At 37.9% G+C, this 19,356-nt stretch overlaps 1 protein-coding gene across 15 annotated transcripts in view; it reads left to right on the forward strand.

Annotated features, from left to right (window-relative positions):
• The window catches only part of KCNT2 (potassium sodium-activated channel subfamily T member 2), a 143,337-nt gene that overhangs the window by 117,021 nt on the left and 6,960 nt on the right, over positions 1–19,356 (forward strand). For 6 of the 15 annotated variants that reach the window (XM_054072856.1, XM_054072857.1, XM_054072868.1 and 3 more), the window contains 6 exons: positions 752–863; positions 9,118–9,219; positions 10,108–10,191; positions 11,673–11,801; positions 13,628–13,648; positions 17,730–18,030. In XM_054072856.1, coding sequence (XP_053928831.1) covers positions 752–863; positions 9,118–9,219; positions 10,108–10,191; positions 11,673–11,801; positions 13,628–13,648; positions 17,730–18,030 — 749 coding nt within the window. Of the gene's footprint in view, positions 1–751; positions 864–9,117; positions 9,220–10,107; positions 10,192–11,672; positions 11,802–13,627; positions 13,649–16,361; positions 18,031–19,356 lie in introns of those variants that run through there. The other 9 variants (XM_054072859.1, XM_054072860.1, XM_054072854.1 and 6 more) reach the window with 7 other exon arrangements.

Below are 19,356 nucleotides of genomic sequence, written 5' to 3' on the forward strand. Positions count from 1 at the left end.
TCCAAATTGTTTAGTATTTGCATAAACTACAAATTTCTTTCTAGTTCTTAGAGCCCTGAGGCCTGGGGAGGGGTTCTTTAGTCTCCTTCATGAAAATCTATGTAATTCAGCCAGATCAGAGTTAAATTTTCTTCACTGTTTTTTGTTATGGGAAGCCTGAATTAGTGCTGACTTATACGTATTTTGTTAACTTATAAAAATTTTGTATATGTAAATATTTCAAAATGAGAACATAAGTATACTCAAACATACATTTTCTCAGCAACTCCCAAGAAGTGTCAATTTTCATCTGTGTTGATCAGTCTGTGGACACTGAATATACAAACAGAACTCAAAATTACCACCACTATCCGAAAAGAGAAAGGGTACATAAGACAGTTCTAATAAAATGGTAGTTTACATACAACCAGATGCTAAACGCAGGTTATATAGCTTTGCATTTCTGTGTTCTGTAACTTTAGAAATTATTAAACAAAAACTCTCATGACTAAATGGTTAGTTTCTAAACATTAAAATGTTTTATAGGGAGGATCTTTGAATGTATATTTGCTTCTTTGTGAATTCTATAGAAAATGTTTTGTAGTCACCTCTTCTATTTTACCAGCAGTTCCTTGTGCCAAAAACCACCACAGGTTTCAGGCGCTTCACTAAAAACATGGAACATAAGCACAAGCTACAGCATTATGTAGAATCTCACATTTGTGAATTGTTATAATCAGAGGTATAACTGTTGCATTCTTTTAAAATACAGGTTGTTCTCAAGCCTAAGCATTATCACAGAACTAACTCACCCAGCCAATATGAGATTCATGCAGTTCAGAGCCAAAGATTGCTATTCTCTTGCTCTATCCAAATTAGAAAAGGTAAGGAGATTTGCCTTCCCTGTCCCCAATTTAAATGTTATAATTTTAACATTTGTTCCTGATTTTGTAACAATGCTTTCAAAACAAGTGGGAATAGAGAAATAATTTTACGGTTGCAGAAATAATGTAAAAGATTTTTTTTTCCAAACTCTACCCACATTTAAAAATGAAGTTTGATTTGAGTTCCATCACTTTAGATAATAATAGTAATCTGCCAATCTTCTAGACAGAATTTGCTCAAAGAAAATTGAATTTTTTTTGATAACTGAATATTTAGAACCAGTATGGTTTTCTAAGAGGGTGCCACATGCAATTAATGTGGAAAATATTTCAATTGACTAAATGCAACGTATACAGCTTTTATTATAATGCATTTTTTATTCCAATTTACCTCAAAGGCAATATAACTACACATTGTGCATACATCTCTGTGTATCTGTATGGAATATTTGTGTTACTGTGACAGTTTGAGAACAGCAATTGTTCTCTGTCAAAGGGCAGTGCTGGTGACGATAAGAATACTAACGCTATTTAAATGCTAGATAAAACCTTGTGTTCTATACATTCTAGTGCATGTGTTGGCATCTTCAAGCTGTGGAACAGGGAGGCTGCATGGAGAGAAGTTTTAATTTAATTTGCTTGTCCAAAATACTGTTGCTAAAGCATTAGGTGGAGCACGTGAAGTAACATTGTGCAACTGTTTAACTTGATAAATTCAACGTCAATCCTCTTTTTCGCAGCTATTTGTTGGTGATCTGACCTGCCTACCTCTGCAGCCCACAAAACTTGCTGTATCCCTTTCATAATCTTCCAGGCCATTTTTTGAATTTATGAGAGTAAGAAAAATAATATCACCGTACCAGTTTTCAAGGACAGAGATATTCCACTCCAGTCATTCTAGATATTATTGTTAGGTCTTTTCATGCAGCCTCCCAGCCTCTTCAACTCTGATATCTTACATATCATAGCAAATTTGAATTAATGCTAAAATCATTATCATTGTACCGTATCAGCATATAATTTCCTTTTCCTAGCTGCACAGTAAATTTCCTAGATTTCAGGGATTTCAGAAAGTTCATTGAATTCCAGATATTTCACTATTTATTGTATGATATTCACATAGTTAATTTTAGTGTTTATTTAATGGAAAGCAGCATTTTCATACAAACACAGTCCAGCTCTCAGTTTCTTACGCAGGAATAGTCTTCTGCAAAAATTCAGCCTATCTAAATAAGATAGAATAAGTATTAGAATAGGTAATTTTTATAGAAGTATAGTCAATCTTTTCGTAGAATCTTAGAATCACTAGTTTGGAAAGGAATCACTGGATCATCGAGTCCAACCATTCCTAACAATCCCTAAACCATGCCGCTCAGCACCTCGTCCACCCGTCCCTTAGATGCCTCCAGGGAAGGTGACTCAACCACCTCCCTGGGCAGCCTCTGCCAGTGCCCAATGACTCTTTCCACAAAAATTTTTTTCCTGATGTCCAGCCTGAACCTCCCCTGGCAGAGCTTCAGGCCATTCCCCCTTGTCCCATCCCCTGTCACTTGGGAGAAGAGGCCAGGTCCCTCCTCTCCACAATTTCCTTTCAGGGAGTTGTAGAGAGCAATAAGGTCTCCCCTCAGCCTCTTCTTCTCCAGGCTAAACAACCTCAGTTCCCTCAGCCGATCCTCATAAGACTTGTTCTCCAGCCCACTCACCAGCTTCGTTGCTCTTCTCTGGACACGCTGAAGAGTCTTAACATCCTTCTTGTGGTGAGGGGCCCAGAACTGAACACAGTGCTCAAGGTGGGGTATCATCAGTGCCGAGTAGAGAAGGAGAATAACCTCCCTGGACCTGCTGGTCACACCGCTTCTGATACAAGCCAAGATGTCATTGGCCTTCTTGGCCACCTGGGCACACTGCTGTCTCATGTTCAGTCGGCTGTCAACCAAGACCCCCAGGTCCTTCTCCTCCAGGCAGCTACTAGCCACTCTTCCCCCAGTCTGTAGCACTGCATAGGGTTGTTATAACCCAAGTGCAGGACCCGGCATTTGGCCTTGTCAAACCTCATGCCATCAGTGTCAGCCCAATGGTCCAGCCTGTTCAGATCCCTTTGCAGAGCCTCCCTACCCTCCAGCAGATTGACACTTCCACTTCATCCACAAACTTGCTAAGGGTGCACTCAATGCCTTCATCCAGGTCATTGATAAAGACATTGAACAGGACTGGACACCCGACTTGTGACTGGCCTCCAGCTGGAGTTAACTCCATTTACCACCACTCTCTGGGCCCGGCCATCCAACCAGTTTTCCATCTAGGAGAGTGTGCGCCTGTCCAGGCCAGAGGCTGACAGTTTCTGAAGCAGAATGCTGTGAGAAACTGTGTCAAAGGCGTTACTGAAGTCCAAGAAGACTACATCCACAGCCTTTCCCCCACCCAGTAGTCGAGTCACTTTGTCATAGAAGGCCATCAGGTTAGTTTGGCAAGACCTGCCTTTCATGAACCCATGTTGACTGGGCCTGATCACGCGGTTCTCTTGCATGTGCTTCATGATAGCACTCAAGATCACCTGTTCCATGACTTTCCCCAGCACTGAGGTCAGACTGACAGGCCTGTAGTTCCCTGGATCCTCCCTGCAACCCTTCTTGTAGATGGGCACAACATCAGCCAGCCTCCAGTCCAGTGGAACTTACCCAGTCAGCCAGGACCTCTGGAAGATGATGGAAAGGGGTTTGGAAAGGACATCCGCCAGCTCCTTCAATACTCTTGGGTGGATCCCATCAGGCCCCATAGAATCGTGGGAGTCTAGCTGAGCAAGCAAGTCTCTAACTGCCTCCTCTTGGATCATGGGAGCCTCGTTCTGCTCCTCTAACTCCTGGGTTTGTACACAGAGGGAACAATTTCCCTTACTATTACAGACTGAGGCAAAGAAGGCATTAAGTACTTCAGCCTTGTCCTCTTCCCTTGTCACTGTTGTTCCTTCTGCATCCAATAGGGACTGAATATTCTCTCTAGTTCTCCTTTTCTTGTTAATGTATTTGTAGAAAGATTTTTTATTATCTTTCACAGACTTAGCCATTTTGATTTCTAGTTGGGCCTCAGCCCTCCTGATTTTTTCCCTGCATGATCTCACTTCCTCCCGGTAGTCCACCTAAGACGCCTCTCCCTTCTTCCAAAGCTCATATACATTCCTCTTCTTTTTGATGTCTCTCAAGATCTCTCTACTCAACCAAGCTGATTTTTTCCCTTCCAGCTCCTTTTACAGAATACGGGGATGGCTTGCTTTTACTCAGTTGACTGTCATGCTTACATATTGACCACAAGTTATAAATGTCTAAGTGATCTTTTGTGATTTGTTGGCTTCTGCCTGAAATAGAATGAAGGCTTAATCTTGTTTAGATGGTATTCTGATAAGCACATAAAAGGGAGAACTGTGAGGAAGCTAGACAAAAGTTGTTACACAAAAAGAAGAGCAGTTTGCACTGGGAGACACATCTTCATGTGGATTATGACAGTTCCACAATCCATTAAGATTTGCATCTGTGGCTCCTCCACTTAAGCACTGACTTCCTCAATGGCAACTTCTGGAAGAATAAGCTGGAACTGACTGAAATCTTGCATTGCCAGTTTTTTCAGGGCAACAAGCACCAACAGCTGGATGGTGCCTTCAAGACTATGTTCCAACCGAACTTAGTTCCTTGAGGTACTGTAACCAACAGCATGTTTTTTAAATCATATTCCCTTAATCTATGCAGTATGGTGATAAAGGGGGGTAAGAATAGAAAGCAACAGCTTTCACATCATATGGTGTCTTCAGTTCCTTCTGGATTACTCTGTGGGCTGTAGCCTCTCTACTTCAAAGCAGTGAAAGAAAATCTTGGTTTTCTTTCTTTTTTTTACTTAGGCTCCTTCATTTTTCCAGCAAAGGTTCTGGAAATCATTAGAAATACTATAACTTCTTGCCTATCTTTTTTAACTTATGGTGCAAATATAAAGTTGTGAATGTAGGTTGGCAGCTGAACAGTTAATTAACTTCTTATCCAGATTATGCTTTGCTGAAATAAAGGTAGATAAATTATCTTAAAGAAAGAACATTTTCTTCATAGCTCTTGAAGTTGCTTGCTGTTGCTATTTCCCACTCATTTCTTCTGAACATTTGCAAGAAGTACTTCACAGGTGGTGCTGTAGTTCATTTGATGTTTTAGAACTCCCTCATGTAAAATGAAAGGCAATTAAAAACTCAAGTAGAAATTATCTAATGCAGTTGAACGTACAGTTGATTGTTATTTCTGCATTAAGCACCTCATTTTCAGGAAGACTAAAGAAGTCAGGCGAATTGCTTTCAGGTAGCACTGAAACAAATGTATGAAATTGGCTTTTCAACCTAATGGGCTGCAGAAGAAAGATACACAAATCAGAAGCCTATCTGCTATTGCAGCTGCAATTTTCCTTATTTTAGAGATAAATAAATCTGAACACCAAACTCTGAACTGACGTAGGAGAAAACAGAGGCCCTTATACAACAGAGAAAATGTGAAACAACTTGCCTAAACTTAAAATTTATGTTCTCCATTTGTCTTGGAGAAGAAAAAAAAATAGAAGTTACCACTACCTGTTTCTTGAAATAAAGGGTTTAAAATGTCTTCAATAAGATTCACGCTTTAGTTTTCTATGATTTTTTATTTTTTTTTCCTAAATAAATATTGCAAGTGTTAACTGAAGGATAACAATTCTAAACATTTAAGTGTTCATTTTAAAATATGTACAAATTCCTATATATTTTAATCAAACCAATACTGTGATTTTGTATCTTCCATATGGATAAGCACACACACTTTAGGTGAGCAGGTAGCTACCCATGATGGCCTAGGATATTTGTAGTGACGTAAACAAAGCCAGGCTGCTTTTTTCATCTTAAATTGAGGATAGAGCATTCTGTCTGTTTAAGTAGATTTGAAGTAACATTAAGGAACAGCAAGTAGTAATGATATACGTAAAAAATATAGATTGGTACCTCTTAATAGGTGTAAGTCTTATTTTAAAAGGATCTCTGATGATTTACATAGCTACGATTCCGAAACAATATAATTAATTAGCATACACATTTGTCTGTTGAACTGACAGGTTTTTAGGAAGCTGTTACATATCAACAACAGAAAATGAGTCTGTTCTTGCCAAAAAAGGGAGAAGAGAAGCAATTAAAAACACACTGTCCAAAATATTGTAAATTGTTCTAGAGATAAAGTGTTATTGATCCAAAGTCCCTTTTGCCAAGAAAGGGATTGTAAAGAGGCTTCCATGCCCAGATTTCTAATGAGTCTTTTGACATGGGCAACAACTGACACGTACCAAAACTAATAGTGTACAGGACTGTTCCCTTTAATAAAACACTATCTCTGTTGCCTCTATATGTTCTTGCATGATCCCCACCCCCCATATCCTCATAAATTCATTAAAGCAACTTCATTTGTACACAACAATTACAGCCTATGATGGCAGTTCCCATAATACTGTCTATATCAGAAGAGAATACGTTAAATCTAGATGGGCCCTAGATCTCTTTCAACCACTGACAGAGTAGCAAAAGCAGGACTTGAAGTTAGTTTTGGGTTGGTACTTTGCTGTAGGTATCATAGAATGAACCGTTATGAAGGAGTAGCTATTTATTTAGAAATACTAAAAAAGATAAAAACATGATAAGGAACTCTAAAAGGGTTTGACGCAAATCTAAATAGAGGTAGAAAAGAGGGAAACAAACTGAAAAGCTTATGAACTTAACCTGCTGTGCAGATATTCTCTGGTATTCTGACAGTGTGAAACCCCAAAAGGAAGTAATTAATGAACTTCAAATTAAATGACCCATATTGGAGGAAGCACATGCTTCTCAAATAAAATGTACAACTGTTATTACTTAGAAAGGAAGCAGTAAAAATTCTGAACTTCATGACCTGAACAAAGCCACAAACATAGGAAGCCTGAGGATGAAGTAAAGATCTCAATCTATTAATAGCTATGACTTAAAATGTCATCTATATATGTGAAGGTCTAGAGAACACACTCATACCATGATCTTTTATTTATGTTCCTAGAAATTATCTTAAGGTCTTTAAGTAGCTGTGTCCCCTTCCTTATTAAATCCAAGAAGCATCGGGGAAGGAGCTTCTGGGCATCACATTTATTGTGAAATAAAACTGCTGGGATATTCTAGCATATTTCTGGTTTCTACACCTGCAGTATTCTCTGGGAAGCAAATAAGTTTGCAAGTAATAAAGCAGTACATAATGCAAAGTGCCTGAGTAAAATTGGTATTTCTCAAAAATCTCTTTTGGGTAAGAATAAAGAATAAACAAACCTGTAATAAGACATGGAAGGAAAAATATAAGTTTAAAATATCGAGTGAGAATAGATTTCTGAGGTTCCATTTTAAAATAAAATGAATAGGAATGTCCTTATATTTATCATGTGGATTTTGGATAAAAGTCAAATTGTTCCCCAAATACCTCTTGCTTTTTCCAACTTTTCATGGTATGGAAACAGAATCTGCTGAAAATTTTTCTAAACAGATGGAAGGATAAACATAATGCCCGAGTCACATGATAGGAGGACAGTCACTTCACAGCCAGTTGCCTATAAAATATTTTATGGCATGAATCTAGAAGAACTGATATTTTTTTCAGCTCTACTCGTATGAAGCCACAGAAATCAACAGGTACAACCAGACAACCATCAATGACAAATAGGGATTAGAATGCTGCTGTTTAACAGAACCATAACTTAGAGCAGACTGCTTATTTATCACTGAATCAGAGCATGATTAGGGTTGATAGGGACCTCTGGAGGTCATCTTGCTTCAGGCCCTTGCTCAAGCAGGATGGCTTGAGCAACCTTGTTCAGGATGGTGTCCACAGGGTTTGTAATTTTCTTCAGAGAGAGGGAGAATCCACAATCTCCCTGGGCAACCTGTCCCAGTGCTCAGTCACTCTCACAGTAAAAATGTTTCCTGGTGTTCAGAAGGAACCAACTGTGTTTCAGCGGGTGCCTGATGCCTCTTGTCCTGTTCCCTAGGCACCACTGAAAAGAGCCTGACTTTCTCTTCTCTACATCCTCCCTTCAGGTATTTATACACATTGATAAGATCCTTCCTGAGTCTACCATTCTCTGGGCTAAAGAGTTCCAGCCTTTCCTCCTGGGAGAGGCGCTCCAGTGCCTTGATCTTCTTAGTAGTGCTTTTCTGGAGTACGTTAAGTAACTCCATCTCTTCTTGTACTGAGGAGCCTAGAACTGACACAGTACTCCAAGTGGGGCCTTACAAGTGCCAAGTAGAAGGGAAGGATCACCTTCCTTGACCTGGTAGCAGCAATCCTCCCAATGCAGCCTAGGACACCACTAGCCTTCTTCACCACAAAGGCATGTCACTGGCCCATGTTCAACATGATGTCCACCAGGACCCTCAAGGTCTTTTCTGTGAAGCTGCTTGCCAGCCAGTCAGTTCCCAGCACATACTACTGCATAGGTGTGTGGATGTAAGTGTCTCAATTCCAAGATATGTAACACTTCTATACTTTGAGAACACCTCTTATTCTTCATGACTTCTCTGAAATGTAAACTTGATATTTCTTCTTTTCTTAAAATAACAAAATCATTTCCTACATGCAGTGTTGTCCCCTAATAACTGAAGGAATAGGAAGCACATTGTGGTGTGATTCCTCTGTAAATGAGATGTGATTAAATAAAAAAGGCATAACTATAATTATGTTTTTCTGCATCCCTTCCCCAGAAGCATCGGAACAAGAAGTTTCTACCCCAGTCCATGTCTGATCTCATCTCACATCCTTACATTTACTGAAATACCATTTCTTCCCTTTTGCATCAGGTTCTATGTATGTTTCATGTTCCTCTTCCTAGTAGATTTTCTGGACTTGAACGAGAGTCTACTGTCAGCATCAGGGAACTGGAGCAGGAATAATACGAGCTTTGCTCTAAGCACAGTTGCAATCCCTTAATCATTTTTGAAACGATCTGGTAGAATATGCCCATGCAATTTGAGATGTGATGATTGAAACAACATATGCATTTAGCAAAACCTTTCAGCCTGAAACACTCTAAATACTGAACAAAAATGCTACATATTTGTAGAAAGAAACTATATTCAGAGTAAAGAGATTTTTCACTTTTAATCTCTTTCAAGGTAATACCAATTTAGTGTTTTTCTTATAGTTCTTCCAAAACCATCACTAACAATATGTTATATTTTTTGCTTCCTTAACAGAAAGAGCGGGAGAAAGGATCTAATCTGGCATTTATGTTTCGACTGCCTTTTGCTGCCGGTAGGGTTTTCAGCATCAGTATGTTGGATACTCTGCTTTATCAGGTACTATGAACAATAATGTGACTTAACACAGATATACACTATTACCACCTATTTGATCATACTTAATTATTAGATGATGTTGTTTTCCTATATACAATTCATTAGTGTGTGTCTGTACAAGAAACAATCAAAGGCAAAAGATAATGGAGCATGCTCTATTTGACAGTACATGCTCAACTATCAACACAGTTGTTACCCTGTTCTTGCACAAACCTCTCCACAGTCAAATAAGCAGGGTAGTTTTCATAACGTCTACATAAAATACAGATTTTGCAGACTAATAATGCTTGTACTCTGCAACAAAAAGGCAGTGCCCTTTCCTGCAACGTAGTGTCGCTAGCCACAAAAATCAACAGAATTACATTCATGAGTACTTTACATCTGCATTAAAGTACATGAGTACTTTACATCTGCATTTGCCTCAATTACTTCATTGTGTCCTGTCCTCTTAATCATGTCGCCTGGACCTCCTAGACCAGTCATCCTATCTTAAAATAGCCCATTCTAGCCCTAACAAGAAACATGAGAAGTGGTTACAAAGAGACAGTGGCTGAAAAAAGACACTAATCTTCCAGGATCTAGTTACACAGAATAAGCAGCAATACCACCGTGACCTATACCTAGAGGTAGCCTGTGGATGCTTTTGTATTCAGGCACTAAATATTTTTTTGGGGAAATTAGTTTACTTGATAATTTGGTGCATGAAAGCTGGTTTTTGATCTCACTTATAATTCCAAATAAATTCCCTTGAAGGCAAATTCAACAAAAATAGAAAAATTCCTGGAGCTAAGCTGTTCTCAAAAAATCTTTAGTTCACACATGGTAATAGTTACATGCTCATCTGTTAATTGAAACTTTTTTTTTTCTTTTCTGTTAAAAATCTTGCAGTCATTTGTGAAAGATTATATGATTTCTATCACAAGGCTTCTGCTGGGACTCGATACCACACCAGGATCTGGGTTTCTTTGTTCTGTAAGTTGTTAAAAAAATTACTACAGCCTACCAGAGAAGATTCTCTACTTTCTTCATATGGTGCTTCCTTGTGTGGAAGTCCAAGAAGGACCATCTGTTTCCTCTTTCACCAGGGGAGAAGACAAGAAAACCAGATAGAAAATATATCCATTTTAATTACTTCCATAGCAAACACCCTCATCCTGATGAAAACACAATATATTCTATAAAGCACAAAGTAAAATAGGAAAGACAGGAAAAGTTCATTTTATAGGAAACAGCAATGGCAGTTCAGCAGCCAAATCAAGTGTATAAAAAGCCAGGAAGCGATACCTATATTGTACAGCCTAGCTAGCACATATAGCACTGCTGTTTACCGACAGTAATTTCCATCATAGGCAATAAAGGTCAGAACCAGGTTTTATATAAAGATAAAATGTATTTAATTACTTCAATTTAGGTTTCCAAGTTCAAAAGTCATGTTGTTATAACGTTTGTCAATATTCCACAATGCACACTTCCTTTGTCTACAGGCAAAGGGCAGAAGTGGATTTTACAATAAGATGAGATTTAGTAAATGACTATAGCTTAAGTTTCAGAGTTCAAAGTAATCTTGTTCTTATATATGTCAATATTCCCAAACTCAAAGTTAATTTTTTAATGTACATACAAATAATGTACATACAAAATAATGTACATACAAAAATAAAACCATAAACATTTTTTATTTTTTTATTAAAAATAAACTGTTTTCTACCACACCCATCACAGCTCAGATGGCAAACAGATGAAAAGGGGTTATCTACCAGTTACTTTCTGTGAAACAAATAAAGAATCACAGGATATTGTTCTCAAAAAGAAAGTTATCAATTGCAGTTTAAAATCAATTAATGTTGGTCAATCATTAAGCTTTGTTAAAGTGAATGCAAGATATTTGAATCTCTGAAAAGGGGTATATATATCTTGAACTAAAGCCAGTGCAATATTAATGAATTACTGGAGTTTAAATTCAGACTTTCTTATGCCATTTGTTCTTAATTTATTACTTTCCCCTACTCCCTTCTCCCCAGAAATTCAGCCTGCAGTCTAGTGAGCAGTTATCTGGCTGCATTCAAAATGCCCATGTGTTCTTCAGTCTGGCCATCACCAGGTTTTTACTGCTTCCAATATTTAGCTTATTCTTTGTATTTCAGTCAGCTATGAACACTGAATGAAGGATGCGATGTAAGTTTTTAAGTAATTTTAAAACATGACCAGAAGTAATTTCATAACACTGAACCATTCGCACTGCAGTGTGTCTCGAGGGGAGAACAAAAGAAACCGTGTTTATTAAACTCAACACAATTTCCAGGTTACAGATTACTTATGAGCAAAGGCACAATACTACATGATGATCATTACCAGCTAGTTTTAAGTTATAAATTTTTTTCAAGAGTAGTATAGTGAACAAGTGATAAGCCCTCAAGGCTTAAAAGTCCTCCTTCCTATTATTATTTGTTCAGATGAAAATCACAGAAGAGGATCTATGGATTAGGACATATGCCAGACTATATCAGAAACTTTGTTCTTCTACAGGAGACATTCCAATTGGAGTCTATAGGACAGAATCCCAAAAGCTTACAACATCCGAGGTATGTCAGTTTACTCTTCCTTTCTTTGGATTTGATTATGGAGTATATAATATTCTTTGGTCCTCATAAGAATGGGAACCACTTATTTAAGGAATATGAATATTGTGAATGCTGTATCTGCAAACACATGGAATTCCAGCAACCCGCTGAAGGTCTCTCTCTTCTGACATGTGTACATTCACATTATGTCAGGGCTTATGTTCAGCCCCAGATTTCATGAATACCGAGAGGCAGTCTATGTACAATTTTCATTCCTGTGCTCACCTACAGAGGACTGATTGATTGAAAACAAGGGGCAGCCCAGGGACAGATATGGCAGGCTAGGATAGTTAGCTCTAATCTAAACTTGTGTGTGGTAACTAATAACAGTACCCTTAACGAGCTGTATGACCAGGTCCTGTAGCAGATGTGACAACAATGTCAACACTGTATTTCAAAACAAGTGGCATTTCAATGTTCACATGAATTTCTAATTAGAAATGAGCAACGAGAATAAATTAATGTAATTAAAATTATTGTGTGATTTCTCTAAATTTAGCTGCCAAACAGTGGTAATTGTTGTATATATGTATTTGTGTGTCTGCCATATATAAATGTATACATTTTTCCTCATATATATATATATATATATAAAGAATGAGAACAATAATTTTTCCTGTAACATACATTTTTTGTTTGTGCAGCTTCTTTTTCTGTCATGTCAAAGCCATCAACATTGTCATGTTGTTAAACGATAGCTCAAATACAGCTCTAAAACGCAACAGTGAACAACTTTCTCCTTTCTTCTGAAATACACAATCTACTAATTTCAAAGACAAATAATTTGTACTTTTGCTTCCTTGTTTCAGAGAAATGTTATAAAGCAATAAGCCATGCAATGGTTAATTGGAAGATTTATCTTGAAGGAAGTACAAACATTCAGTTAAAGTTAATTTTGAAGTAAGGGTTACAAAAAGCTGTGCAAGATTCCAGTAAGTTCACTAGTGTCTTTCTTTGTGGATATCATAACAGCTGGCTTTTACAGCTTAGCCAGTCACGGCTTAGGGTGTACTGGTGGATGGGGTTCTTCCTCCCTAGGTGCAGGACTCTGCACTTGCCTTTGTTGAATATCATTACACTCCTCGCTGCCCAACTCTTCAGCCTGTCTAGGTCTTGCTGAATGGCAACACAACTTTCCAATGTATCAGCTACTTCTCCTAGTTTTGTATCATCAGAAAAGTTGCCGAGGGTGTACTGTGCCCTCATCCAGGTCATTGATGGATATGTTAAACCAGACTGTGTCCAGTGCTGACCCCTGGGGAACACTGCTGGCTACAGGCTTCCAACTAGACTCTGATCACAGATCACAACCCTGTGAGTTTTGCCATCCAGCCAGTTCTTAATCCATCTCACTGTCCACTTATTTAACCCCCACCATACGCCAATATTTCTATATTTACATTAGTTAATATTAATTAACTATAGTAATACTTCTGCATATATTTCTATATATATTTCTCCTTTGACACTCCCTTTTTAGCAGGCACATGAGAAGCCCTCACTTCATTCTGATAGTTAAATATAATTCCTTTAAAAAGAAACCAAGCAAGTTTTCAGTGATCTACTTACTAAATAACAAGCAAATCTAGCCTGCCTCTCAATGATCTGCACTTACGACAAACCCTTTCCATTTAATAAAAAAAAAAGAGGAGGTATGAAGTCTTGGAAGTCTTCTTTACTACCTGTGAAGCTGATTTTCTGTGGTTCCTGTTAAACAGGCCATATTTGTTTCTTCAGATTCACTTCTGTTTAAATTGTCTGTTTTCTTTTCCCTCTTCCTTTGTCAGTCACGAGAAATGGCCTCCCAGGTAAGCATTTGCTTGTTGTCTGCCTGTTTCTGGGTGTCATGGTTCAAGCTTGGTTGTCAGGACGCTCCATGCAGCTGCTTACTTGTTCCCTGCAGTGGCATGGGGGGAGAGTCAGAATGGTAAAAATGAATCATCTCGGGGTTTGAGATAGAGACAGTTTAATGGATAAAGCAAAAGCCATGTACACAAGAGAAGCAAAATGAAGAATTCATTCGGTACTTCCCATCAGCAAGCAGGCATTCAGCCATCTCCAGGAAAGCAGGGCTCCATTGTGCATACTTGGTAAGACAAATGACATAACTCTGCAAGTATTCCTTCATCTTCCTCCAGCTTTTATTGTGAACACTGCGCCTTATGGCATAGAATATCCCTTTGCGTAGTTGGATTCAGCTGTCTTTCCCAGCTTCTTGTGCACCCCCAGCCTATTCATCAGCAGGGCACTGTGAGAAACAGAAAAGGCTTTGCCACTGTGTGAAAGCGCTGCTCAGCAATAACTGAAACATCCCCGTGTTCTCAACACTGTTTTCAGCACAAATGCAAAACATAGCCCCATATAAGCTACTATGAAATTTAATTCCATCCCAGCCGAAAACAGTACACTGGGGTAAACCCTAGGAGTAGAATCCATACAGGAAATGGAACTATGCAATACATCATCCTTTAGTAACGAAAGCTTAAAGCAACATTTTACTGGACAGAAATATCTTATTAAAAATCTGAAAGGTGACGGGACTTTCAAAAAAGCCCTGTGGTGTTTGTTCCCCATTGGGCCTGTCTCAGTTGGATTCTGAAGATAACAGGTCATCTTTACAGTCTGGTGAAAGCCTTGATCCTGAACACCTTAAATGCTAATGGACAAAAATCCCCAAGTTTACCATAAAAGGAATAAGAGGCTGTACTTAGCAATGGCTCAGACAGCTGCCATTCTTAGAACCCTAGATGCAAAGGTATGGAGAACAGTAAAGTTACTTTACCATAAAATTTGGAGTTAGATAAAAATAAAGCATTGCTTCCAAATAGAATAGATGAATCTGCACATTAAAACTGTTTTATATATTACACACTTAGCTCCCAGGAAGCAAAAAGACAAGGAACAACTATCCAAGCAACTAATTGTGTTTGGTATTGTAGTGCTGTTACCACAATACTCACAGCCACTCCGACCATCTCAAATGTGAACACCTGTGCGTTTGTGACTACATTCGTATTCCTGCCACATGTTTGGCAAACCGAGCTAGTGTTTACAAGAGTATGAAACATCCTTGAGTGGAAAAATACCTGTGTCCAGCCACACAAGGGAGCAGTCACACCCGTTTGGGTACACAGTCTGATAGTTGAGATGGACACCTGCCTTAAAAAACCCAACCAACCTGAAACTTAAAAATAAATACAGGGTATAAAAATAAATTAAGGGTAACATTTTTCACTTTGTAACACAGATTTTTCTCCAGTAAAACCAGCAGTGACGCGCAGCTTGTTATTTTCCAGAGATTTCACTTTTTCTGTTTTAAGGAAACTAAAATAAAATTTACACACTTCATAAACTATAAGGGGATCAATTGCTCCTGTATAGTATTGGTGATATCATATCATCAGTTATGCTTCTTGTACAGCAGGTTTACAAACTGTACAAAACGGAAATTAAAGGAAAAGAAATTAAAACAACCAAACCTCAAAATAAATGAATGATCTTTACGAAAGTATTTTTAAAGAAAGTTTGAGACTGATTAAAACAGAGGGGGGGACACAGAAGTACCAGGCACTGGGCAGTTATCTTCTGTGTACTAGACAGCTGCCACTGGTGGGCACACCTGCGTGCTGCCTTTGAAAGAGGGTTTGGATTTCTTTTGTTTAACTTTGTCTTTAAATTGTTTAATTTTTTCTCCTGCATACAGGGAAGGGCTGTTCTACACACCTTTCTCAACAGGCACTGTAAAAACTGAACAGTCACCTAAGTAAACACTGAACTTTATTACCTTCATTTATGGTTTAACTCACCTTTCCCAGTGCTTCAAAAAGTCAAGCTAATGATTTACGGATTAACAGAATCAAAAGACGTTCTTTTACTTTGCCTTTCCTGATTAATGTCTGGCTCAAAAAATGTGACTTACCTGGTAATAATTAGGATGATTGGTCCCTGCCTTTCCAGTACTACTGCCAGCAATTCCAGATGGTTGCTTTATCAAGAGCTGGACAAGGAAAACTACCAATGCAGACAGGAAGAAAGGCAAAATTAGACCCTCCTTTGAACTCAGTTTCTATTGGATTTGTTCACACCAAATAGACCCTTCCTGTCCATACGTAGCAACTATGTGGAATGTATTTTGCTTACCTTAATCTAACCTGTAAAATACATGCCAAAAAAAAATGTCAATAATTTAAAATAACAACCAACAGTAATCACCACCAAACAGCATTTCTGTACACAGGGATTCAGGGTTCTGTCTTATGTCCTATTCAAAACAACAGCAGCTAAGTCAGTAATAAAACTTCAAATATCATGTAATTTTTCAAAAACAAACCCCTTTCTATTGCAGACTAAGCTGAAGAGCCTCAATAAATTAATGGGTCTTTGCATGAGGCTTATTGCAAGATCCTAGCCTAGAATATTAAAAATGTGATTTTACTTGAAGTGCTACAACATAAGCAGATTTAATGTTCTTTTTAATTATTGGTTTTGATTGTCATGTTCTTTGGTTTTTTTTTTTTACAGTGATAAAAGCTGTTCTGCGCAAAAGGGAAAAAATCAATGTCTTCCTCACACTGTCAGGCTTACTCATATCAAGTATTATTTTATGGAATTCAGGAAACTTACAGATTCTGTGTGAGCCTCTTAAAGAAAGATTATATTTGACACTGATGAAGTCAACAGAATCATGCTTTCAGATTTTGTATTAAGGTCTTTAGAACTTCAGCAGCTCTTCAGTCAAATTTGCTCTGTTCACTGATCACATCCAACATACTGTGAACTTTTTCTGTTCTTGGGGAGTCATACAAACTGAGTCAGCTCCATTTTGTCACCTTTACTTCAGTTATTTATTGTAAACACTCAACACATTGAAACCAGTCACTTGCTAGTACGATTGCATTGATACCAGCAAGGGTGTCACTATTTCAATGTCTTATAAAGACATATTTCAAAGATCACAATAACACAGGATTATAAGGAAGTAATTTTGAAACTAGAAGCTTAAATTATTAGTTAAATGTAAATTGACATTAAAACAATTTTGAAGTTATCTTTTGAAATGTTTCCTCTTTATTCCCTGTGGGTTTTTTTTATGGTTAGAACTGCATAGGTAGCCCATCCACCTGACTTATTTCAGTACTGCTGTATACATACAGTACTGGTTACTTTTGGGTGGCATGAAGAAACCACAGCAACAGAAGGCCAGAGTTTGGCCCTTAAGTCTGCTTTTTTTTGTTACTATGTGAGTGAAAAAGCAACATTATTATGTTTTAAGGTAGGAATTAGTTACCTCATTTGCAAGAGGTGCTCTGAATCACACTGAAGGCTACGTCAAACGTTCCTATTTTCAGACCCAGAGGCATTCCGGATATTACATGCTGGGAAGTAAAAAATGCCTGGGAATTTGAGACAGAGGTACCAGGCACATTCCACCTGTGTTCTTAAAAGAGTACTCAAAACAGTGCAACTATTTATTAGTGAATCCACAATATATACCTAAAGAGCAGTTACAGAACTTGAATTTCTAAAAATAGGCAGACTTGGAAGTAAGTGGAAAAGTCATTCAGAATGGATTCCTAGATTCAGGAAAGGCAGTATCAGAAGGCTGGAATTGGTCTTTTCGGAATTAAAATGGAATCAGACACTAAATTCTTCACTGCTTTTGGGCTTGAGAAATGTATTTACATCATAAATCAGTTTTTTACATAAAATGTCAAGTCTAGTAAAGGGTGCTCAATTCAGGAATACTTCTTGACTTTTAAGAGCTGAGTCCTTTCAGCTCCACTGCAACCAAAACACTTGTTTAACTGCACTGCTGAGAAGAGAAAAAATATATCAATCTGCTTCCATTTTTTTAAAGCATATTATCTCTCTTGCCATTTTCATTTCAAGTCTCAAATCTCTATCAATGTGGAAGAATGGGAAGACACTAAAGACACCAAAGAACAGATTAGTTATCGTAGCAATCATCGTAACTCGACATCCAGTGATCAGTCTGATCATCCCTTGTTGCGACGAAAAAGCATGCAATGGGCCCGACGGCTGAGCAGAAGAGCACCAAGACACTCTGGTAGAACAGCTGAAAAGATAAACCAGCAGCGAATGAACCTTTACAAGAGGTCAGAAAGACAGGAACTTGCTGAACTTGTGAAAAACAGAATGAAGCATCTGGGCCTTTCTCCAGCAGGATATGGTATGATTGCTGTAATATTTTAAACTCTTTGTTGCTATTGATACAAAATCAAATGAATTGCTAGAGGAGGCTGCTACAGAATACACAGTTATACTTTTACTCAGTCTTTACAAATTAGATACAGTAATACAAGCTCTTTATCTCACACTCCAACTGGATAATGACTATTCTTGCTTCCTTTGTGACTTTCCATAGGAAGATTCAGACTAAATATTTTCTGGAAGTGACACAAGCCATGATAACATTTGATCAACCACAAAGAACTTTTGTAAATATTTATACCAGTAAAAAGAAAATGTTGCTGTATTCCTGCTTTTTTTTTTTTTTTTTTAAACCCTAGTTAAAAGCCAACAGGAAATACTCATTTCATTATTTAAATTTAGGAAGATTATAGACCATATCTAGAGCAGCAAAATCTTGATAGGTAAATCTTTCACGTGATTCTGATTTATGAATTTTCATCATCGCTTCCCTGTTTTGTTACAGATGTGTCTTATTATAAAGGCAGTTTCTACTTTTACATCACCATAAACAACCACATTCTGTAAACAAAAACAACACCCTTCCCTTCCCCTGCCCACCCCCCCCAAACAGAAATGAGTTTTACACATGCAGTCATCTGCAAAGCTGGGTTTTCACATTCCCAGTGCCATCTCTCTGCTCTCCATCACATTTGGATATTTCAAAAGTGTTTCATTCTCTTTCAGAGCGAGCTCACTCCCCACAATCCCACTACAAACTGAACACGGGATGGAAACTTTTCAATTTCCTTGTTCTTTCAGAGTAGCAGGAATCAATCATGTCACTTAGCTTGCTGCAGAAATTAAAACTAACCCTTAGTACTATCGCTAAGCATGTACGTAGAACAATAAAAAGAGGCAGAAAAAACCCAAATATCACAGCTGCTTATGTGTAACTAGGTGTGAGGATGATCTTTAAAGCCAGTTTCACATCTTCAGTGTCCTTTTGACATTGATAACCTAATAATCATAAAATCATAGGCTGGAAAAGGCCTCTAACATTATCAAGTCCAACTGTCAGCCCAACAATGATAATCTCTAGCTTAAATTCAATTACCTGTGAATTCATTTAAGCCAACTGAGACACTACATAGTTCTGACTATGCAAACCTCCAGCAGAAGTGTGATGTTAGTATGGTGGTACAGGTAGGTGCTTGTATAACTAGTTATTTCCCATGAAATGGCTGAAGAAATTAACGCAGAAGCAAAGTCTCTCCTTTTTAGTCCCATTAAATTAAAATAGCAGCACCCCAGGAAGTGTACCAAGAGAAAGATATTGCAGTGAAGGCTACCAAAATATAGCGAG

This window comes from Cuculus canorus, chromosome 8 (assembly GCF_017976375.1).
Source record: "Cuculus canorus isolate bCucCan1 chromosome 8, bCucCan1.pri, whole genome shotgun sequence".
Taxonomy (NCBI): domain Eukaryota; kingdom Metazoa; phylum Chordata; class Aves; order Cuculiformes; family Cuculidae; genus Cuculus; species Cuculus canorus.